This window comes from Rhinolophus sinicus, chromosome 1 (genome assembly GCF_057876585.1).
Source record: "Rhinolophus sinicus isolate RSI-liver-muscle chromosome 1, RSI-T2T, whole genome shotgun sequence".
Taxonomy (NCBI): Eukaryota; Metazoa; Chordata; class Mammalia; order Chiroptera; family Rhinolophidae; genus Rhinolophus; species Rhinolophus sinicus.
The window spans coordinates 105,960,850-105,986,085 of record NC_142501.1 but is presented as its reverse complement, the minus strand read 5'-3'; the positions used below and the strand labels follow the sequence as shown (position 1 = coordinate 105,986,085).

The 25,236-nt window shown below is 40.1% G+C and overlaps 1 protein-coding gene across 15 annotated transcripts in view; it reads left to right on the top strand.

The window, feature by feature from the left end:
- The window catches only part of LOC148759169 (ankyrin repeat domain-containing protein 26-like), a 191,172-nt gene that overhangs the window by 164,547 nt on the left and 1,389 nt on the right, over positions 1-25,236 (top strand). For 7 of the 15 annotated variants that reach the window (XM_088789816.1, XM_088789496.1, XM_088789647.1 and 4 more), the window contains 5 exons: positions 2,829-2,899; positions 5,825-6,556; positions 7,929-8,081; positions 11,306-11,376; positions 11,717-11,810. In XM_088789816.1, coding sequence (XP_088645942.1) covers positions 2,829-2,899; positions 5,825-6,556; positions 7,929-8,081; positions 11,306-11,376; positions 11,717-11,810 — 1,121 coding nt within the window. The other 8 variants (XR_016018217.1, XR_016018098.1, XR_016018139.1 and 5 more) reach the window with 6 other exon arrangements.

Sequence of the window (25,236 nt, the reverse complement as noted above, 5' to 3'; positions counted from 1 at the left end):
GGAAGCAAGAAAAAGAAGAAAAAGAAGTGATAGCTGTAAGATACTAGCACTAAACAGAGAGGAAAGAAAAAGTTGTGGGGATAATCCACAGAAAGAATGAAAATGGCTTCATCTAGGTAATTTTGGAGTCGATGAGGCAATGTGAGAGACCTCATTTGGATGGCTTCAGTGTATTTGCTCTGAAACAGAAGGTGAGATCATTGCTGCTCCAGAGAATCCTGGAAGCAGGAGGAAGTGCTGGAATGGGATAAACTGTAGCCACTCTTTTATCTCCTCAGGATTCTCAGGCAGCCAAGATACATAGGTTACTCTGGTATTTGTTATTCCAACGAGATGAGTTTGAATAGAGCACATGGCTGTTGTTTTTTAGGAGTTAATTCTTTGATAAAACGGCTGTTTCATAAAACTCCTTTAAAGTCTAGCATGAGATACCAAAGGAAAACTAAGATTGGAAAAAAAAGAAATTAGAGATTTCATTCCCTAAGGGTTAAGATTTTTGTTTTCAGTAAATGTTACACCGATTTTGAAATGTAGAAGTTTTTTGATATCTAATATTTCTGTGTTGTTGAATTAATTTTTCCTCTTTCAATATCATATTTCATATTGAAAACTCATCCTACATCGTTTCTTGGAGAAGTTTGATACACCTTTTTGCATGAGCAGATCGAGAAACTTTTCGATGGCTGTAAAGCAGATGATACAAGAAGTGTAGGCACACTAGTAGCCCCCATAGGTTTGGAAAGAAGTGAATATTTTTATGAACTGCTATTCTATAATTGTATATCCCAGCTGATGGATTCATAACACTTTGTCCTTTTCAAATGAATTATGCATTCAACAGAACTCTTAACACAACTGTGTGCTTGTTCAATTACAGGTCAAATTGAAGACCATGATAAATACTTGTAGCGTGATGGTATCAATGTTTCTGATGTATTGCAGTCAAGATATTCTGTGGCATTCTATCCTCAGCTTTCCCATTGATCCATTCTTCAGATAAAAGATGTTATCTTTTACATGCTCACAGTCTTCTTCTTCCTCATTCCTTTTTTTATTATTTTTCAAATGTAATTGATTGATTTGACATAAATAATAGAGATGTCATTGTTGGTACCCTTTTTGAAACAAAAAGATATTTCCAAGAATAAGAAAAAGAGATTTAAAAAATGTGCCTTTTAACTAAGCACACATTTCTCCTTTTTTTTTGACACTCTAAATTTCCCAGTTTGGAATTCATGTATTTAATAGGGGTTCCCAGAATTTTATTATCATACACGAACTTTTTTCCAGTATTCTAAAATGCTCATTTGAATGTTGACGTTTCCCTAAAGGAAACCCCCAATTGCTAACATGTCAATGTATGTTTTCAATTTATGTCATCTTAGTGTGTTACACCAATGATCTTAGGCTGACTTGATGTTCTGATTAGCAGACTCTGTGTGTGTGTGTGTGTGTGTGTGTGTGTGTGTGTGTGGGCAGACGAGCTTATGGTGTGTTTGATTATTTAAACTGCCCGGAGAAATTAATCAGAATGAATATTTGATACACACCATCTTTGAAAACTTTGGGGTCTTAGGATCCTTTTTTACCATTAAGAATTGAAAAAAAAAAAAAAAAAGACAGAAAGAATTATTGAGATTCCAATTGGAGGTATGTTTCTGTTAGGATGTTCTAGGTTCTGTGACTCGTGTGAATCGCAGCTACCAGAAAACAGAGAGAGCAAAGAACATAATAAAGAAACAGAAAGAGTTCAACCCTACGCCACCTCTGTGCAGCTTCACCATTGTTTTCTGACTTACCAAAAATCATTTTGTGGCAACACCTACTTAATGTTCACCCCATTTATTCAACAGATGTCCAAACGGAATACCTTTCAGCAAGACATTTGCAGTCTTGCTGTAACCACAGCAACACTGATGTAAATAAGAATCAGAATGCGTTGACAGCATGATTTCCTTCAGAGTAACATTGAGCGGACACTGGGGAGTGGGCGGCAGGATTATGTGTAGAATGATTGAACCAGATGGGAAACGTAGGAAGAGGTCGAAAGATTGTCTATTGAGATGAAATGTGGTTTCTTAACTTTAGTTTTATAGCCCTGCATTAATTCCCAAGAATTAGTCATAACTCTATTCGGTGTTACTGAAAAAGCACCTTCTGAAACCAAATATTGAAGTATTGCTTGGATTTTCTATGGCTTTATGTACTTCAGAGGTGACTTTTTCGGTCGTAAGGGGATCGCTGAGAATATGCTGCATTGTACTTCCTTCGCAGCTGTGAACACGTAGCCTGTCCCCTCTTACCTCTGTTCTTCCTTAAAGCCCAGTGCTGAATCCTCAAAGACGAAAGGGACTTTGTCAGAATAGTAGAGGACAGCATTTCAGGTATGAGGAAAAGTGTACACCGATAAAGGCATAAACAGTAACACAGATTCTGGAAACCGTGAAAGATGTTGCAGTTGAATCTTAGGGTGTTGTGGAAAAGGTACTCTGAGGGGGTAGAGAACAGAGTACACTGCGACTTGATCTGTCTTCCCGTATTTATAAAATGTGTTTTGTGTCTGACTGCTTTTTCGTTGAAGTTGGGTGAATGAATTCGTGAGTGGATTTTGCCATGTTTGTATGCCTTCAACTTTTTGACATCAGTGATTTCCCAAATAGTTTGTTGCGGTTTTAGATAATCGGAAGTATTTTTCAGTCAGTGTTCAGTGAAAGACTAAGCTTAACTCTCAATTGATACCATGTTATTTTCTGTTTTTATAGAGACTACAGTTTGTATCACAGTGTCCTGAGTAGTTCATTTTAACTAATATATAGATTTCTCCACAGAGATACACTTAAGCACGGAATCAGAGAAAGAACAAGTGAGGCTTGATGGACGTGAAAATAACCACTGTCATGTACGTGAAAATTTTCTTTTAAATTTCTAGTATAATGTCATTTTTATGCATCAATAGTGTAACATAGTCCATTGAAGTTCACTTTCAAGGTAGCCTTTTCAGAGTCAAGAGGTCATAATGGAATATTATTTTCATCACATTTGCACTGCTTACGAAACTTGAAATATTGTTAGAATCTATAGCTACTTGTAAATCAATTTGATTCCTGGAATTGAGGCAAAAAGCAAAACACAAAACAAAAGTCCTGAATATTGTTTGCCTCTTCATTGTTATAACTTTCTTACCTGATAAAGAAGGTACCATCGACCCTTGAATCAGACGATTAAACAGTTGAAGTTATGGACACTGTACAAATGCTGACCACCGAGTCGGACTCATGTGAAAGGAGTCATCATTCTCAGTGGTTCAAAATTTGGAGTTTTGTATGGCTACTCACTAAGGCCGGGGTTAGAGATGGACTCTGCCTTGGGACCTCTGTGTCATTGACTTCCGAGTCTACATTGAGGGAGAGGACGGGGTCATGAGATCAACTCACCTGCCTATTAAGAGAATCACACCCTGCACGATGAGACCTTCTGGGTTAGGGTACAAGCATTCACTTTCGAGTTCCTTTCATTTTGGTGTAGGAAATGAGTCAGGGTTACTCATTGTTGCTATCTGCTCACCTCAGTGGGTATTAGAATCAATTGGAACAGGATGCAACAGGTAACTCTATGAATGCATAACCCATTCACAGTATATACTTTGAATTATTGTTTATGAATTTGCTTCTCTTTCTGTTTCATGTGAATGATTTTGGCTCCTAATAACTTAAAGTTTGCCTCTTCTCCAGGTATTAAGCTTTAAAAAAGTTGTTAGGTTCCCTGTAGGTACTCACTAATAAAGATACAGTGGGGTGAAATATTTTAAGGGAGGAAGCCTCTGTAACATTAACAATCATCTACTAATTCATTTTTGGGTGGATTTAACATCTAACGAATTGTTTAGTTCAAAGAGGGACAGAATTAGATTGGCAGGCTCATGTTTTTTCTCTCACTTTCGACTGAGGCACTTTATCTGCCACTTCCTAGTTGTAGTCCATGAATTTGGGAGTAAGTAAACATCGATTAAGAAGTTTAACAATTAAATTTTAATTATATTCTAATTTTACTTGGTTCATACTGGATTCGCTAGGTGGCACTGGAGCAAAATGACACTCAGAGGAGACGTTCTCGAGAGCAGAATGACAGAATGTTGCAAGACGCAATTCTGACTAACAACTTTTGCAAACAAAAGGAGAAAGAAATAGATGTTAAGAAAATAATTCTGAGATATTTTGTTTAGTCATTTTCAAACACATGTGTATTTGTGTGCGTATATGTTTTTTAGAACCAACACAGTACATATGGGAAATCTTCACGATTTTAAAAGCATATGTATGTGTGTGTTTGTGGGTCTATGTGTGTGTGTCTGTGTGTATAAGAATGTTTGTGTGTGTGTGAGAGTGTGTGGGTGTATAAGAATGTGTGTGTGTGCGTGTGTATAAGAGTGCATTTGTGTGTGAGAGAGTGTTGTGTGTGTGTGTCTGTATGTGTGTGTATAAGAATGTTTGTGTGTGTGTGTGAGAGTGTGTGGGTGTATAAGAATGTGTGTGTGTACATGTGTATAAGAGTGCATTTGTGTGTGAGAGAGTGTTGTGTGTGTGTGTGTGTGTGTGTGTGTGTGTGTGTTCTATGTGCAGGGACATTTTTGGTCCGTTGCAGTAAATGATGTTCTTGATTCAAATCCATTTATGTCCAACAGAAAGTAGTGACATTCACAGTGGTCTCAGCCATACAGAAGGCTTTCAATAATTTTTGTAAGAATCTACGAGCTTTCTGTAATCTCAAAACTATTGCTATTATCAATAGGTGTTCCAGTGTTCGGCAGTGATTTTATCCCCTTGCTGTATTAATACAGAGATTAGTTTTCACTTCCACTGATGCTAATGTGTACCCAGGCCGGAGACCATATTTTGCATTCATTCTCCTCCTTCTGAGAAAAGTCACAATTTGCTCCCAGTAGCATCCTATTTCAGTACAATGAACTTCCGAAGCAGATGATATGCCAGGATATATCCCATGATAATTTACTGATGAGAATTTTATTCCCAGTCTAATAGGTCAGTATGTTTCCCCCTATGTCATATTTATAACTACTTTAAACATTATGAAGAGGAAATCAAAGTTACTGAGCAGCAAATAAGCTCGTGAATTTCTAAGACCCCTTCAATTTATGTATTAACACGAGGGGAAACACTGGGTTTGGTGCGAGAACAGTGTTGTAGAGTCTGAAGTCCTGGGGAAAATCCTGAACGTGCTGATCTTTTCCATCTCTCTGTGTCAGATTGTGACAGATACTGAGTTCATCCATGTATATAACAACTTAGTGTAATGCCTGGATTTATCAGTCATTACGAGATGTAATTTTCATAACTGACTATGAAAATATTGGGAAATTAGAATATCTATGGAATAGTCTCAGAAAAAAGAACTTTAGGAAATTTAATGTATCCGAACATATGCAGAGTTTCTACTTTTACTGTGGATTTACTATATTCTCAAACTGTAAACTCTATTTTAAAGTGCGTGTCGATTTCTTAACCATTTATGCCTTCTCATTGTGTATCTTTTCCAAATCTGAGACTCTTAAAATTCTCTTTGGATTTGAAAATTCTGTTTTTCACTTTCATGGATTCAGCATCTTATATTAAATTTTTGAACGTTGGGAAATTTATGCTTGTATAAAGTTGGAGATTTGGGATACCCATTTATTGCAATCAGTGGGATATCCATTTATTGCAAGCTTTTCATTGTACAAACATATAGGTTCTTCTGTAATTTGAGAGGCTATCACGATATGTCATTTCATTGAGAGCTAGCTACAAGTCTTTTTTCTTTTACTTAGGTTTCTGAGAGTCATGAAAAACAAAAAGATCTGATGCGTGAAATTGCCATATTAAGACTGGAACTAGACACAGCTAAAAATAAGCATCAGGAAATGGAAAAAAAGTATTTTGAGGACATGGCAGTTGTAAAAGGAAAGACTGACCATCTTCAAGACACAATAAAACTAAATGAGGAAACGCTAAGGGAAACAATGTTTGAATATCATCGACAGCTGAATGTTCTGACAGCTGAGAATAAAAGACTAACCTTCGAACTGAGGAGTGAAAAACAAAACAGAGAAAGACTGGAAACAAAAGTTGAATCCTACCGTTCTGAACTGGCTACTGCTATCCAAGCTTTTGAGCAGCGTCAAGAATCCGAAAGATACATACAGCTTTTTCTCCAGAGAGCAAGAAAGGAACTGTTTGGTTTACGGGACAAACTGAATTTCGATATGTCTCACCTCAAACATAACAACGAGATTCTTTCTCAACGACTTTCTAACATTGAAAGTAAATTCAGTAGCCTAGAAACTGAGTTCCACCACATAAGAGATGTTCTTAGAGAAGCTATGAATGACAAGAGAGCAATGACTATCCAAAACCAGCTTCAGGATATAGTAAAATTATGTCAAACTCAGTCTGAGAAACTAGACCGTGCGTTGGAGGAGCGCAATAAGGAGGTAATCAGTCGCTGCACTGACGTCATTGCAAGGCTGCATCGGCTCGGAAACCCTGAAGCAGGAAGAGAAGTAAGTGTCCACAGAGATACATAGTTTTCAAATTTCCTGCAAGAAAAGGCAATGTTCAGATCTTTGACGATGGGGAAATGTTGAATGTCGTTGAATATTAAAACTATGTATGCTACAAAGGTATTTGCTGTCGCAGCTTAAAAGCATACATTGTATCCAGCAAATAAAAATTAGACCTGCGAGGTGCTTCACTTTGAGGAAAGACATTGTGTTGCCCTTAAAATTCCAAAGCAGAATTTGTTAATACATATAGATTGATATTATCAATTTAGTCTTGTCCTGGTAAAATAATAATTGAATATTTCTGTCACCACAGTCTAATACCATTGTGAAGCAGATCAATAGATAGGCTCCTGTCTCCAAAGTTTTTGGAGATTCAGGTTCCATTCAGTGCATCACCTAGACAGTTAATCCTAGATTTCCCAGATGACCCAAAGTGTAGACGCTGTCCCTCAATATATTGCTTCTTTCCTTCAGTAGCATCCTATACATTTAAGTTGTTATAATCTGGTTGATAGTCATGTCAATTTGATTTACATATGGAAATATTTCCTTTTCAAATAATGTACTCTTATGATCGCTCAACTCTTTACAGGAAGATACATTTTCATTAAATCACAATTTGGGACAACTGTGCTGAGTTTTAGCGAAAGTATATGTGATTTAATCTTCCCACTGCTACATTTCTTTTTCTTTGAATGCTTTTTCAAATGATTTATTCATATTTCTGATCAGAAGGCCCAATTACTATCATTTGGACATAGGTTTGTCCAATTCAAAAAGAAAGAATTGTAGCTGTCTGTGGTTTATTAATTTGGCATTGGATCTCCATTTTCTGACGAGTGAGGGGTGGCAGGATTCACGTGTAACCGGCGGGGAGGTCGAGGCCAGGTTCCATGGGACCCTGAAGGCCGTCGAAAGGCGGTTGTTTTCTTCTAAGACATAGGAATCTCTAGGAAGGATGTGAGCAGAGGACTGCATATGTGAGGACCTCTGAAGTCAATCTCAGCCTGAGATAAAAAAGGGGCACACTTTCCACAATGTAGAATGTGCTACCACGAGTGCCACCGACGCACCCATTTCCCTTCGAGACGTCAGTAGACTGTAAAGCTCTGCAGACTCATCAGGGGAGCACGGCAGTGGGGCTGAATCGGTTGTTCAAATAACCTAACGGTGATTGGGGATAACACCTTCTGTGTCTCCTCGCGGATTCAGTAAACAGCAGACTGTCCGTGAGAGGAAAAGAAGGTGCATTGATGCGTGCGGTGATCTCTTTCACGTTATGTGTTATATTAACACGTTAGACTTACAGCTTATCAACGTAATTTAGTATCACGTGAATATAAAATCAGTAACAGAAACATCTTCCTAGGTGGTTGGGACACAACTGCAACAAGAGCTAGCTGACAACCTAAACGAACAATCTCTGCCAGAGCCTTCACTGGAAGTTATAGCACATGATCGCATGAATCCAGAAGCTGAGAGACAGGATCTAATGACGACATCAGAACAAATGAGAAGACAGGTATGTATGAAACCTAACATGTCAACAGTTAAGCTCTAGCTGATTAAATATATAAAGTGTTTTAGGATCCTGATTTTCAACGGCGGCGTCTTTTGTATTTTCATTGCAATTAATTTATTATAGTTTTATGGTCTTTATAATGCACTTACTCCTTAAACTCTGGCTTTCATTCTGCTTTGTGTATTATTTTATTTATTTGTATTAGTTTATTATTATTGTATATTTTTTCTTATAATGTATATACTTGAGAAAGTTGAGAAATATGCAGCATTCCTCATAGAAGTCGACAGACTTTTTTTTTCTACCAAACAGTATTTTGTAGTGATACTTCCATTACCATGATGAGGCAGCCATTTACAATCAGAGGACAATGTTTAATAGAACAATACGGAAAATTATCTTATTATTGCCACATTTGTGAATGGTTATAGAATCTGTATATATTTCATGGATATCAGGCTAACTTGTACAGAAAGGTCATGATACAAACCAACAAAGTCAGCATTTCCTTAATTTTCTTTCCATTTTAAAATATTGTAAAAGTATGGGAATGTGTAGATCATTGAGGCCTGCACACCCACAATAGACGAGATCTACATCCACTATTGGATTAAAAAAACAACAAAAAAACTGACTTTATCAGGCCGTAATTCACATATTACATAATTCGCCCATTTAAAATGTACGATTCAGAATCTCGTGCAGAGATTCAGAGAGTCGTGCAACTATCACCACAGTCAATTATAGAACATTTCCATCACCCCCAAAAGAAGCCCCGCATCACTGAGCTGTCACCCCCAGCTTCCCATGTCCCGTGGCCCCAGACAACCACCAATCTACTTTCTGTATTTAAAGATTTGCCTATTCCGATATTTCATGTAAATCACACAATCTGAGTTCCTCTATGTCTCGCTTCTTTCACTTAATATCACGTTTCCAGGGCCCAACCCTGTTATAACCCATGTCAATATGTTATTTCTACTTATTGCCCAACGTTACTTCACTTTGTGGATAAAATACGTATCCGTTCATCAGTTGATGGAACGTTGTGTTGTTTCCACTTTTTGGCTATTAATAATTCTGCTGTGAACATCAGTTTGCAAGTGACGGTGGGAGCCTATGTTTTATTCCCCTGCCCCGGGACGCCCGGCTCCCACGCTCTCCTCTCCGTGAAGCTTCCTGTGGCTGCTCGAACTCTCACTGAGCTTCTTCTCCTCAGCACTTGTCAGCCAGTCTGTGCAGAGCAATCTAGCCCTGAATTTTACATTGTTAAAATTTTCTTCATGAGCGATATCTTGTCTTTTACAGTATGAATTTGTCTAACGGGAAATAGTATTTGATATCATGGCTCCTATCCTTGTATAAATTGAAAATATCCGCTGAACAGTAGATAGGATAAAATCAAATATTCTAAACCACACCGATACTTTCCTCTTGGAGACATGGATATAGTTAATCTTTTATTGAAAACGTATCTTAAACAGTTAAATAGAAAATAAAGCACTTAATCTAATAGAGAATTATTCAATCAAACGCTCAGTGCTCCCATGTGTAAAAAAAAGAACAGGACACCGGCCTCTCTTCACTCCTCAGTCGCACTGGGATGTGCAGAGATTGACAGCACGTGAGTAACTGGGAAGATCTGGGGACGGCTTTTCTGATTCACCCGAGCATGTTGCTTTCATCTGCTTCTCAGAGCACTTGGGAACGCAGCCCAGCATACACATTCGCTGCGAATGAAGTGATCCGGGAAGTTGGATTTAGCACTAGAGTCCATTCTTTCCATGTCAGTGGCTTTACCCTGCCTCTCATGGTCATGTGCACTGTACGCTCAGTCCCGAGGTGGTTTCTGCATTATAGTCCATGGTCTTTGCCCACTGAACAGTCCAGAACGAAGTGTATTGGTGTAGAAGTAACTCATGGTCGTTCGCAGAATGAGAAAGTATTCACAAGACTCTGCAAAGTGAGAAAGCATTTATTGAAAGTCAGGCAGAGAGAGAGTTTTCTACTGGAACTGGCCAGGACAGTCTGACAGAGAGAACTGCTGAGACAGAGGGTAAGAGAAATACTGGCAAAAGGAGTTTTGCCAGGGCAGAGCCCGTTGGAGACAGATGCACCGAGGAGAAGTTGTGCTGGGGTTTTATATTTTTCCATGCAGCGTGTAGGATGATTGTCAGCTTCAGGGGGGCTGCCATTACAATTGTCTTCTCCCGGGAACTGTCCTGTTCCCATCTGTGATGGATGTCTGCTTGCACAGTGCTGCTCTTTGACTGGGAACTGTTCTCCTCGCACCTGTGATGGATGTAAGGAGCTTGTCAGCTTGCAGGTGCAGTGCCGGCCAGCGCCTTCAGAGCCAAGCAGTTAGTGATTAAGCTCGCTCCTGCCAGCTCACAAGCCCGCACCTGTTAACTCTTTACTTGTCTCAGCACAAAATAACTGGCAAATTATTACAAGCAGACAAAAATTACAGCTAGCTAGTGGTATTGGTAAAATTTTCATGAAGGATGGGGGCTATATTCTGGGCCTCACGCTCCCCATTTGCTGCCGTTGCCAATCGTATGAAGAAGGATTTCAGTGTAACTTGTGTAAGAGACCACTTCCATTGGCATACCATCTGTACAAAATCTCACATTTTATCAGAATATTAAAACCAGTGACAATAATAATGCTAATTTCAAACCCTTCAATTTTACTACGTGCCACGTCTTCTTCTAACTACTTTACGTGTCCTCCCTAATTTAATATTCCCAACACCCAGTGAGGTCAATGCCATTATTAGCTCCATTTTACAGATGAAGAAACTGAGACCCAGAAATTTTCAGTACGTTGCTCAAGGTCACACAGCTAAGAACTGGTGGCCTTGAGATTCAAACACAGGCATTGTGGCTCCTAGGTAGACATTGCCCCTAAACTAGTCCAATAAATATCTGGCTGTCCCCAGAGCAGCCTGTTTACTCTCATTATCACAGCAATGACCATGGTCGTTCCCAAAGGTGAGTGTTTGATATTAGAATTGGTGGGGTGCTCGGAATACATCGTGTTAGACTTTGTAGGCCATAAGGTCTCTGTTCTCACAACTGAGCTCTGCTGTTACAACGGGAAGTAGCCATAAACCAAATGTAGATGAAGGAGTGTGGTTGTGTGCCAATCAAATTTCAGTAACACAAAGAGGTAGATTTGTACTAGATCTTCAATAGTTAAACCTAATTTCTTCTGTATTGTAGTTCCAAGAAGCACGAGATCAACATGCAGAGGACTCAAGACGTGCAGAGAAGATGCAAGATCCTGTGCCAAAGTATGATTTACAGCAGCACAGACAGTCACTTGAATAGTTATGAAGTGGACGTGTAGTAGAGCATGAGAATTACATCAGTTATAATAATAAATTCATGAGTGTTTACGTTGGTTAAAATTTTAGCTTTGAGCTACTTTGAAGAGCATAATTGGTGTATATTATTATCTCTAAATCTTACACATTATCCACAGAACACTACAAAAATTGCACACTTGCTCAATCACGTGCTTTTCAAATTGTAAGATTTTACACAATTGGAACTTCAGATGTTTGTCCAGAGATTATGTGGTATGTTTTTAATCAATGTGTGAAAATAATTATTTCCAAATGTACATTTTAGGCTAGAAAATGAAAATATGGATTTCCAAGTGACAACCGCAAAGGAAGCCGGCATAGTTAAACAGCTTCAGAGACTCCTCTTACGTATAAGTTCAGTAAGTCAATCTCCTGGTTTCTGTCATACTAAGGGAATGTTCACTTCGGTAGTAGTAGCACCTAAGACTATTTTGCACAATCAGAAAACTGTCATATTGACAGTCCTTGTTGACAGTAATGTAAATCGTCTTTACAGGGGTAAGCGTCTGAGTTCATAAAATTAATGAATTCTGTAGTAAGATTTTAGTAGAAAGAGATTGTGATAGTCTAAAAACAGTATTTGATGTATACGACAATGTGTTTCTCCATTCATTTCTCCAACATCTGGGATTTCCCAGCTTTTGGCTATTGTCACTAGTGCTTCCGTTCACACTGCACTACAGATGTTGTTTGAGTCCAGAAATCTGAGTAATGACTTCATCTAGAATGCTGAGTTTCTCTTATAATCTAAACTCTTCAGTGAGACTTGGAAAATGAATTCCTTATCGTAGTCTAATTTGTTTCCTTCATCAAGAATGAATGCGAGTTCATTATGCACGTGTTTCCTGAAAAGTACATTTCTCTTTGTTGGATTTTCAAAAAGAAAAGAGATGGCAGTGAGAAAGTAGACACGGCTGTTCAAGCGGGGCCTTCCATAGTCACATAATGCTCCTAGCATTGCAAGTTTAGCAACTAAGATTTTCATTCACTTGCATTATCAGACTTTCGAAGATGTAACAATCTGGTCTCAGGAAAGATTGATGTGTCATCCAGGATGACGATTTCCTGATAGATAGTGAAACCCATACCACTGTTTCCTAAGCAGAACGACATTCGCCTGCCATCCTCCTGTGCCCTGTAGGAGAGGCTGCCTAGGATTTCCAGTCAGAAGATTGTACTGTGAACCCTGAGGTGGACTGCTGAGGTGGATGCACCTACCAGCTGGTGTCTTTCAGGCACAGTGGCCAGGTCTGTGCAAGTGCTTTAGACAGACATGCCTATCCAGGGAAAGAGAAGATTATGTTCATGGGTCTGCCTGTGGCTGAAGAAACTTAAAAACTGTCTGGACTTCGTATACCTTAGTGACATTGTGGTAGTGTACTTTTCATACAAATGACGTGACAATAGGTTGATAAGGAGCCTTCCGTGAATGGGAGTGTCGGAAGTTGTGACCTTACTTTTTTAAAGAGAAATCCATTGAGGAATTGATAATTGAAAATTTGGGGATTCAGTGGTTGGAGAGCGGTGCTCGTGACACCAAGGTCACCAGTTCGATTCCCACATGAACAAGTGAGAAACAATGATTTCAGCATGGAGCTGAGCCACGGGTGGATGCCCGGTTGGCTTAGCAGTTAGAGTGCAACGCTCATAACTCCAAGTTGCTGGTTCGAGTCCCACATGCACCAGTAGCTGCGCCCTCCACAACGAGATTGAGAATGATGACTTCACTTGGAGATGGGCTGCACCTCCCACAACAAGATTGGAAGGCAACTAATTGACACGTAGCTGATGGGTCCTAGAAAAATACACTGTCCCCCAATATACCCCCAACAAAAAAATTGGGGATTTGTGGTCCACATGGAAGAGTAGGTAAATGTTGTGCTTGCCTCCTCTCATGACCACATTGAAACTACAATGAAACTACAGAACTGTCACCACTGAGAATGACCTGAAATACAGCGGAACCAAAGTTCTACCTCTAAGGATATGTAGAAAAAATTACCTCGAGACTGGTAGGAGAGGCAACAAAATGGAACAGGCTGGTCCCACTGCCCCATGTGACTGTTAAAAACATCAGGAGGGATATGTTGGTTATGACGAACATGTGCTGAAAGAGCGAAGGGTCCCACCCCACACTATGCTCCCTAGCCCATGGTTCCAGTATCAAAGAGAGATGTCCCCATTACTTCTGGCCGTGAAAACCAGTGGACATTGTGGTTGGGTGAGGAGGATGACTAGAGTCCCAGGCCATCCTCTTACAGGGCTTGGGCAGAGACTTACTCACTGACGGGCTCACTTGTTCTGAGCTCCAGCCTGGAGCAGCAGCTCAAAAGATGCCAGGGCCATAAGGGGTTGTCTGGCCTCAAAGCGAAGGCTGGAGGGGCAGCTTTGTCTGAGACAGAGGTACTGGGAGAATCCTTAGTTTCTTTCCTGATCCTTCACCCTTCTGCATGCAGATCTGGGTGGCCGACACATCTGAGTCTCCTCAACCTGAATAACACTGTGCAGTCCTTCCCTGGTGATTCCCTAAGACCCCACACCACCCACCATGCAGGCCCACCGAAGCCCCAAGCAGTGTCTTTCCACAAAAATGACATGTCTTTTTCATGCTACTGACATTCGTCAAATCTCTCAAAGTTTCACGAACCCAAACAAGCAGCATCTGCATTCAGCATATCCTTTACTTCTGAAGCAGCTGCGGCACCTGGCCTCTGTTCACAACTTGAATTCTCAAAGCCCATCCATACGCAGAGCATGCGGTGGCCATCTGCAGACTGCTCTGTGGCACAAGCCAGGTGGCCCCAGGCAGGGCGAGGCTGCCGCTGAACTTGGACTGTGGTGGGGCCCCTCCCAGACGTCCTCAGGGCAGGATAGTCAGATTGAGCGGCAGCATCTCCAAGTTGCCGACAAAAAGACACACCGAAAGGGCGCCCTGTGTAGGCACCAGAGCCCTGCTGAAGCAAATCCTGCTCTGTGGGGTCACCCCTGCACAACAGCTCCTCCACTATGGTCACAGCCAGTCCTCACAACCCATCAGTCCTAGGGTCAATCCCTCCCTTTGACATGCAAACAACCACCAGGGCTGAATTACAACAGGAGAGCACACGCAGTCCACACAGAGGACCTCCTTCCAGCATCCGGCTCTAGTGAAAACGGAGAATGCGCCACTGAGCCCCACAGGACACCTAATAGATAAGGCCACTCTAGTAGGACTGGGAGACATAGCCGCCCAACCTTATACATGGAAACAAATATGGGGAGTCAGCCAAAATTTGGGAGTTAAAGAAACATGTGTCAAATGAAAGAAGGGTACAACCTCCAGAAAAAACCTGAACAAGATGGAGACAATCTACCAGATGCAGAGTTCAAAGCACGGTTTATAAGGATGCTCAATGATCTCAGGGAGAACAACAACAAAGAGATAGAGACATTAAAATGGAGATCGAAAACATAAAAAAGAATTAGTCAGAAATGAAGCTACAGTAACTGAAATGAAGAATACCTGAGAGGGAATCAATAGTAGATTAGATGAAGCAGAAGTACTTCATCAGTCATTTAGACATAAGGTAACAGAAAACAGTTCATCAGAACAGCAGAAAGAAAAAAAAAGAAAGAAAAAAAAAATCCAAAAGTGAGCATAGTCAAGGGGCCTCATGGACAACATCCAGCTCATTAACATTCACATCCGAGAGGTACCAGGAGGAGAAGAGAGAATGGAAGGAATTGAAAACCTATTTGAAGGAATAATGACTGAAATAACCAAGATAATTGGTGAAGGAAATAGACATAGGAACCCAGGAAGTGCAGAGTCCCAAACAACATGAGCCTGAAGAGGACAACACCAGGACACATCATAATTAAAATGCCAATGTTTAAAGTCAAAGAAAGAATGTTAAATGCAGCAAGAGAAAAGCAATTAGTATTCTAAAAGGGAGCCCCCACAAGACTCTCAGCTGATTTCTGAAAAGAAGCTCTGCAGGCCAGAAGGGAGTGGCTACAGATATTCCAAGTGATGAAAGGCTAGGTCCACAACCAAGATTCCTGGACCCAGCAAAGCTGTCATTTAGAATCAAAGACCCAATAAAGGGTTTCCCAGACAAAACAAAACAAAACAAACAAACCAAAACAAAACAAAAACAAAAACTGAAACAAAAACAAAAAAGCACTAAAGGAGTTTCTCATCACCAACCACTATTACAAGAAATTTTACAGGCACACTTTTAAGGTAGGGAAAAAAAATTAAAAGTGGGAATAATACAGTGCCAACAAGTATATATCTATCAACCGTTACTTTCAATGTAAATGGATTAAATGCGCCAAACTGAAGATAGGGTGGCTGAATGGGTACGAAAATAAAACCCTTCCATAGGAGTATGCTGCCTACAAGAGACTCATTTCAGATCGAAAGTCACAGAGACTGAAGATAAAGGGAAGGAACATAGATTTACATGTCAATAGAAACAAACAACAACAAAAGCTTTAAGAGGAATACTTATACCCCACAAAATAGACTTTAAAACAAAGGCTATAACGAGAGTCAAAGAAGGACGCAGTCATCCCTCTTCTGGGGTTTATCCAATAAAACCCCAAATGCTACTTGTAAGGGACATGTGCCTCCGTGTCATTGCAGCATTATTTACAATAGCCCACATACGGAGGCAGCCTGGATGTCCATGGACGGATGAATGGATAACGATATATGCATGGGGTACATATATACAATGGAACATCGCTCGGCCGGGGAAGGGAATGGGTTCTTGCCATCTGCGGCAGCATGGAGGGACCTGGTAGGTATTCTGCTGAATGGGGTATGTCACGTAGAGAAAGACACTTGCAATGTGATTTTGCTCATCGGTGGAATTTCAAGAACAAAATAGACAGTAACAAACTCATAGATACAGAGAACATTTTGCTGGTTGCCAGCTCGAAAGGGGGTTGAGGAAGAGGGTGCAAAAGAGGAAGGCATTACAAAGTACACATTGGTTGTTACAAGTAGTCATGGGGATGTAGGGTATATAACACAAGGAATGTAGTCAATAATACTGTAATGACAGTGCATGGTCTCAGGACGGTACTAGATGTATCTGATGATAGATGGGAAGGGAGGTGGGAGCAGGGTGAAAAAGGTGAAGGGATTAAGGAGTACAAATGGGTCGCCACCAAATAGTCATGCGGATATAACGTAAAGCATAGGGAATAGAGTTTATAGTTAACACTGTGCTCATGACTAGGTATAATGCTAGGTGGCTGTAGACAAGTCAGTGGTTCACTTCTTATATAAATATCTAAGCGCTGTGCTAGACACCTGAAATTCATATAAAATAATATCGAACATCAACAAAATTGAAAAATGTGTAAGCATACCTCAACTGATTAAGCTCATACAAAAATAATGAGGGACTGCCTGCAGGGTCCTATAGGAATGAGGTAGGACCTTGACATAGAATGATTAGCCACCGTAAGCTCTACCCTGTGAATCAAAATTGAATAATGACAGCTTTCAACCAATTCAGCCAATAGCCATCACTTCGCTTGAAGGCTCTCAAGTCTTGAGTCTCCCCTGGAGAAACATTACCTGGGTTAAGGTATTTGATCCGCACAATGTTGAGAGAAAGAATCTGGACTGGGAAGAAGGGATAACTCCAGCTTATTCAAGCCTGCAAATGAGATAGTTGAGTGTACATGTGAAAGGCATTTCAGAAGAAGACTTCCATAGGTCAAGTCACGTTTCTATGGAATAAAAAATTATTCAAAATAAACACACACAAAAACCCCATGGCTAAGAGTGGATAAACTGCAGCTTGTGAAAAACATTTGCATTGTAGGAGACCAACAGAACGGAGAGTGCTGGTCACCATCTCAAGAGCCAAAAATAACACTACACTCAAAAGTAACACTGATAGGAATGAACCTCAATTGGACAAGATGAGCTGATCCACAGCACGTCATGGATTCTGAGTGCGTGGTTGGGGACACTGGCCATGAGAATGAGAGGGAAGAAAGGAAAGTACAGATGACCTTAGCAAAGGGGTCAAGGCTGCAATTGTAGATGGGGAATCAGGTTGGCAGCATTGGGATTTAAGAAACTGAGAGAATTTCAAAGGAGGAATAGAAAGGGTCAAGGCCTGACCACCAGGGCTGCTGTTTACAAATGAATTGGGGTTAGGAGACCATAGAAAGCATGTAGGCATTCTTATCAGCTGCTGCTGAGAAGTAAAGCAGGATAAGGGCTCCAGAAGGAGAGGACCCTCAAAAACGTTTTAGTGCACTGATGGCATGGGAAGTCAGAAGCTTATGTAAAAGAAGAGAGTAAGTGGTGAGAATAGGGGTCTGAGGCCACACCTTAAAGAAGGTTGGAGTCCAATGGAAGGGGAGGAGGATGACAGATAGGAAAAGCTGCAAGAATGCAAGAAAAGTTATGATTTTACGTAATATAGAGATAAAATGCTCTTTGATCCCAAGGTCCAACAGTTTACTACCTAGGTTTTCTTCTATGCAGTTTATTGTTTCAGGTCTTATGCTTAAGTCTTTGATCTATTTTGAATTAATTTTCGTACATGGTGACAGACAGCAGTCCAGTTTCATTCTTTCGCACGTGGCTATCCAATTCTCCCAGCACCATTTATTGAAGAGGCTGTCTTTTCTCCATTGCATGTTTTTTGCTTCTTTATCTGTCCATATTTATGTGGTTTTATTTCTGGGTTCTCAATTCTATTCCATTGGTCCATGTGTCTGTTTTTCTGCCAATACCATGCTGTCTTGTTTATTGTAGCCCTGTAGTACAAGCTAAAGTCAGGGAGTGTGATGCCTCCAGCATTGTTCTTTTTTCTTAGGATTGCTTTGGCTATTTGGAGTCTTTTGTGGTTCCAAACAAATCTGATAATGTTTGGTTCTACTTCTTTCAAAAATGCCATTGGGATTTAGATGGGGATTGCTTTAAATCTCTATATTGCTTTGGGTAATATGGCCCTTTTAACTATGTTGATTCTTCCAATCCATGAGCACGGAATGTCTTTCCATTTCTTTGTGTCTTCTTCAATTTCTTTTAAAAATGTCTTGTAGTTTTCAGCATATAGGTGTTTCACATCCTTGGTTAAGTTTATTCCTAGGTATTTTATTCTTTTTGCTGCAATTGCAAAAGGAATTGTTTTTTGTATTTCTTTTTCTGAAATTTCATTGTTAGTACATAGGAATGCAATGGACTTTTGTATGTTGATTTTGTCACCGGCAACTTTACTATATTCGTTTATTGTTTCTTACAGCTTTTTGGCGGAGTCTTTAGGGTTTTCTATATATAGCATCATGTCATCTGCAAAGAGTGACAATTTAACTTCTTCATTCCCAATTTGTATGCCTTTTATTTCTTTCTCTTGCCTGATTGCTCTAGCAAGGACTTCCAACACTATGTTGAAAAGCAGAGGTGATAGAGGACAGCCCTGTGGTGTTCCTCAACGTAGAGCAAAGGGCTTCATTTTTTCACCATTAATTATGAGATTAGCTGAGGGTTTGTCATATATGGCCTATATTATGTTAAGACATTTTCTTTTTATACCTATTTTATTAAGTGTTTTAATCATAAATGGGTGTTGTATCATGTCAAATGCTTTTTCTGCATCAATTGATACAATCATATGATCGTTGTCCTTTATTTTGTTTATGTGATGTATCACATTGAAGGATTTGAGGGTGGTGAACCATCCTTGTACTCTGGGGATGAACCCCACTTGGACGTTGTGAATAATCTTGTTAATGCATTGTTGCATTCGATTTGCTAGAATTTTGTTTAGGATTTTTGCATCTGTATTCATCAGAGATATTGGTCTGTAGTTTTCTTTTCTTGTGTTGTCCTTACCAGGTTTTGGTATCAGGGTAATGTTGGCCTCATAAAATGAGTAAAACAAAGTTTGATATTTAGAGTATTCCATTTTCTTCAGCACACTTACTTTCTCCATTCCCATATTCCGGTTGAGACCTTCACTCTCCCCATTTTTACGTTTTGGTCACGACAAATTGTCCCCGTTGATGGTGGTCAAATAGCCTCCTTTAGTATTTCTTGCAGTGCAGATCGTGTATTAGAAAATTCCCTCAGCTTCTGTATGTCTGGAAAGGTCTTTATTCCTCCTTCATATCTAAAGGGTATCTTTGCTGGATATATTATTCTTGGCTCATAATTTCTCCCTTTCAATAGTTTGAAGATTTGGTTACACTGCCTCTTGGCTTGTAGAGTTTCTGCTGAAAAATCTGATGATAATCTAACGGGCTTTCCTTGTAGGCTACCGTCTTCTTTTCCCAGGCTGCCTTGAGGATTCTATCTTTGTCGTTGATTTTAGACAGCTTCAATGCAATGTGCCTTGGAGAAGGCCTGTTGGGATTGAGGCAATTAGGTGTTCTATTTGCTTCTTGGATTCGAGGATCCGGTTCTGTCCACAAGTTTGGGAAATTCTCATCGATAGTTTGTTTGAATATATTCTCTGTTCCCTTCTCTCTTTCTTCTCCTTCTGGTATGCCCATTATTCTTATATTGCTCTTTCTGATGGAGTCAGAAAGTTCCTGTAGAGTTCTTTCATTTCTTTTAAATCTCGAGTCTCTTTCTTCTTCTATCCGTGTCATTTCCAGGTTTCTATCTTCAATGTCACAGAGTCTTTGCTCCATCTGGTCAACTCTGCTACCTAAGCTGGCTATTTCATTCTTAATTTCTTCTATTGAGTTCTTAATCTCCAGAAATTCTATTTGGTTCTTTTTTAAAATTTCAGTCTTTTTTGTAAAATGCTCATGTTGTTCTTTCAATATGTTTCTGAGTTCATTAAACTGCCTTTCTGTGTTTTCTTGCATCTCGTTGAGTTTTTTCAGAACCACAATCTTGAATTCTCTGTCATTTAAGTCACATATTTCCATATCTGTAAGTTCCTTTTCTGGAGACTTTTCACTTTCTTTCTGAGCTGTCTTGTTGCCTTGGTTACTCATGGCAATTACTGATTTATTATTTCTCTTCCTAGACATCTACAGGAGTGGCTTCTGCAACAGGTAGATCAGAAGAGGTCTTTCTTTTGTTTTCCAGTACTTGTTGGTAGAATTGTTTTATTTTCTCTCTGACAGTAGTCTTTTTTTCTCTCTCACACTGTAGTGCTATGTTTTCTCTGCACTATTCCAGCTTCTCACACATTGGGGGAACTCCCTGGGTGACGGCTTCTCCTCTGTAAATAGTTTGCCTGGGTCACAGGGTGCAGTGTCCCTGTGGGTATGCGGAGAGCTTTTGAAGTTCCAAAGCTTTCCCTGCACCAGATTCAGAGCCCATGTGGTTCAGCAGTTCTGTTTACTCCTGCAGGGATCCGCCCAGAGAGGTGGGGCCAGGGGTGGGGTGAGTTGTGAGACGTGGCCCAGAGCAATGGCTGCGACCACCACCACAGCCGGTCCTGCTTCCACAGCTCCCTCCCCTTTGCCGGAACTAGTTGGGCTGCGAATCTGTGTCTGAGGTCCACAGTTCTCAGAACAGCAAATATTCTGTTCTTTTGCTCTGACATTGCTACTGTTCCGCTTTTAGCATCGGGCAGGTGGGACGGGGCGAGCTCTGGGAGATTGGGGAGGGGGCGGCTGGTCTCAGTGCCTCAGGATTCCGTTCTCTGCTCAGCAGTGAGGGCTTAAACCACTGTTTTGAGCCTTCTTCCCTCAGTCTTTTCTCCAAAGTCTCTGCCGTGAGCGTTGGGTTCAGCCGTGTTATATGCTGTCCCCTCAGCCCTGTGGAGCCCTAGCGGAGCCCTAGCAGTCCGAGTTCCTCTCTCTCCCACAGCTGCAGTAGCTCCGGGATGCAGCGAGCTCGGCGCACTGAGCCAGGTCTGCGTGCTGTGCCTGCGGGGCTCCGTCTCCGTGCTTCTCCCTTCCTTCCTCCCCTGTCCGGCTGGCGCGACTCGGCCACCTTTATGACCTTTAGGTGAATTCTGCAGTGGGCCTCTTAGTCTTGCCTGTCTGCTGTGCAGGGAGTCCTTTGTGGCGTTATAGTTGTTCTATTTGCTGTAAATTCCAGGGGAGATTTGCAGAGGCTCACCTCATGCCACCGTTTGATGACCATGACTTGCATTTTTTAAAGTTGCGAGAATAGCAAGTGGAATTTACCATTACACAGCATTTTAACACTGAAAATGTGTTGGGGCACACCTACCTATAGGTTGAACACTGTTCTAAACTAGTTCATGTGTTTCTCTGGGGATGTCAGACTAAGAGTAATTCAAAGTAGGAGAGACAGAGAAAGGGCTATCAGCGATGCAGACGGCTTCACGGGTAGTACATCCTGACTTCTGCAATGGCTGAACTAAGAAGATTCCTGAGGACTGCACTGAGACATACTTAGTAAACCAGGTTAGAGATTTTTAAAATACCACAAAGCTATTTTCAAGCATTTGCTGTCACCACACTTGGACAATACTCTGAATACCCAGGAGAAATTTACCCTTTGGCACTGAGGCATCATTTTGAGCAACTCCCTCTAGGGGAGAACAAGAAGTCTGGTTGGTGATCAAAAGGCACTCAAACAGCTCCACAGGCTTTAGCTTATAACAGTGTTACCAAGGCTTTGGAGGTGGGACCTGCCCTTTCAGTGTTCCGCACACAGCCTCGGGCAGGCAGACCACCTTATTTTTAGCCACCTTGTCAATTATACTGCCTTTCACGCCTCTGTTAATCTTTCCCTATTTAACATGTATACCTTTGTGTAGAGTAGAAAGATTAAAAAAAAATAGTTTTTCTCAAAACCACCTGTAGTGATAATAACAAAGGTCTTAACCAAGAAAGTACATTTACCAAGTGCCAGAATGTGCAGGTTAAGTGGTAAAGGTTAAGTTCACTTACTAGCATCATTTTCCAAAAGTATATTATTTATTTTATTTTCACTCCTACTAAGCACATGAACCTGTCTGGATCAGAGTTATATTTTGGAGGCAAATTAATGAGCTAGTTGATTTTCTCTGACTCTTTGTTTTGACTTGTGTGTGTACTTTACTTTCCAATGATATTCAAAGTGTGAATTCCTCCAGGTAGTCTTGTTTATATTCTTCCAGTTTCATTTGAAAAGAATCTTGAGAAATTTCACTTTGAAGAGCTCAGATTCCAGACCTTTAATTCTGAGTTCCATTTGCCTTCTGATGGAAGCATTGTTATACACATTTAACTGTTCTAAGTTTTCTTGAGCACTGGGTACAAAAAGAAAGTGAATGTCCAATGCTTCTGTAAATCGTTTGTGTGATGCACGCTTAAAATGTTCTCATTAGTTATCACCAGAGAAATCAGAAGATGCAAGAGTGTAAAGGCAGAAGCAATGTACGAGAATATGCTTGTGGTAATTTTTCCGTTAATTAATTTTTGGTAGGAAGGAGGTATGGTGTTTTTAGTATTTCTGGATAAATTGAAAAACGGTTGATGTGAAATTCAATGCCCGCGTTCCAAGGCAGACGTTGATCCCTTGTGAGGCATTGGGTTGCCCAGTCATGCAAGCCTGAATAAGAGATGAAAAAGCACCACCCTGTCAAGACCCAGAGATAAGTGTCCCAAATCACTACAGAATGCCTGGAAAGATTTATGATATAGGTGTGATGATGTGAGGTTGGGCACAAGTGCGCTACATGGTAAAGAGAAATCTGTTTTGTGTTATAAATTTTCCTACAGTTCACCCCCAACATAGATAATACCTGTGCTCGGTGATGTTGGTCAACCAAGTTTATGTGGAGGAATGGAAGACTTCTTTGAAGGAAGAATTTCCTCAATTTCAGCTTGCTCGGTTTAACTAAAGATTTTCTCCAATACGTTCCCTGTTCTGTGATTAGATATGTTTATGCTCTATAGTTGATTGTATTGACTGCCATTAACAGGAGGTCTGATCTTCATCTGTTTCTTTATTTCTATTTGTGACTTTAAAGCTTGTACTTGAATTAGAAGGCTACTATTTTGTTTCTCGTGCCTCAACATTATTGAGCTACATGACAAAGTTTTACATACTCATTTCCTCTAAGTTGTACTTAGAAATTGATGTAATTTTCCTGAATGTGAGGAAGTAGCTGGCATGGACCTCTAGACTCAATAGGAAGCCTTATAGCCCATTCCTGGCCTGCAGCTTATCGGTTTTGTGACCTCAGAAGACCTATAATCTCTACGAACCTTGGTTGCCTCTTACGTAAAATGAGGGACTTTTTGACTAAATCCGTGACTTTGAATTGAAAAATATTTTTTACTCAAAGACTACTGATGTTCTTTAAAAAAAAAAAAAGCATGTCTGCAACTCTATTATATAAAACAGAGACCATTAGAGCTGCCCAGCTAACGGAGGGATGGAGACTCAGAAGCTGTGCAATCCCGCAGGTGTCCCCAGTGGAACCTGAGATTTCTACGGGACGTAGTCTGAGAACTGCCAGTTCTGAGAAGCCCCTTCTAGTTAAAACTCCTTTGCATTAAAGTTTGCGGATGCATTCTCTTCCTGTGTATTGTTTTCTCATCTTTCTATATTTTTGATAAATGGAAAAGGATAAATAAGACCCCAGACGTGTTCTCTTATTAATGTTGGACTTCAAGCTACTTCCACCGTGTGGACAAAATCCTCACCTTAGAAATCAACATAAAGGTCACGGAAGGAAATATTTAGGAAAAGAGCTTTTTAGGGGGGACATAGTAATAATGCTACATTGGTAGTTCCTTAATTCAAGTCTTGTAAATATGTGATTTGCAATTTATATTGTGTATTAACGGTAACAAAACTGTTTCATGGAAGGATTCTCCGTTCATCTGGTATTGAGTTACTGATTTCACAAGGCGTGTCTAGTAAGGTTGATGTCACATTATTCTGTTATAAGCCCTGTCTGTCAAGCTATCGACAAAATGGTGTTATGGAAACAGTCTCTGCAGATATTGGAAATCATGATGGCCAACAAATTTGTCTCCCCCCCTGAATTTGTACAGGGGTGGGGTGTCACATTGTGTTTGTCACTGCAGTGTCCACAGCTTCTGGATATTATTTTAAGCACTGCTTTGAACATTCAGGGAGAGGATAGCTTTCAGACGAAACATTTAAGTAAGAGCACTCTAGACGAGGACACTTGTAATATAGTTTGAAGTATCCCCGTACCTTTCGTAATTAAGTAGTCACTAACTACAACTACTTGAATAAAGAAATGTTTCTCTCATAATACAGACAGGAAAATAGTTTGGGTTATTCTTTCTTTCGATAGAATTGGCATCTGACATCACAGTAGCACTTTCAGCATTTTGTCTTTAACGTTCTACACTGAAAACTGATAACCTAGAACATACCTTAAGATTCATTTTCTAGAAGTGCAAGAATGGAAAGCTCATTTTAAGGAAAAGACCATGAAAGTAAAAACAAAAAAAGAAACTTTTATAAAGGGCAGTTTTTCTAAGGATTGCAAAGTAACGCATTCATTGTAAAATATGACTTGACCTGTTTAAACTTCTTTGTACCAATCAGGTCAAACATCTCCCTTGTGAAATTATGTGTATTAAGTAGACCAATATCAATCGTACTTTTGGTCAGATTAATTAAAATGGCATCACATACAGATGGTCTCTATAATTTAAAAACAAAATAAGGAGAAATTAATTTTATTTTATTTATGTGGGTTTTTTTTGTTTTGTTTTGTTTTGTTTGTTTGTCTGTATTTCCACATTCTGCACTTAGGTGTAGTCTCTAAAGGCATTATTTAAGGGCCTCGTTGGATAACCTATGTATCATTCCTACAATAAAGTCTCTTGTTTAACTTAAATACTATAACTAAGATTTGATGTATT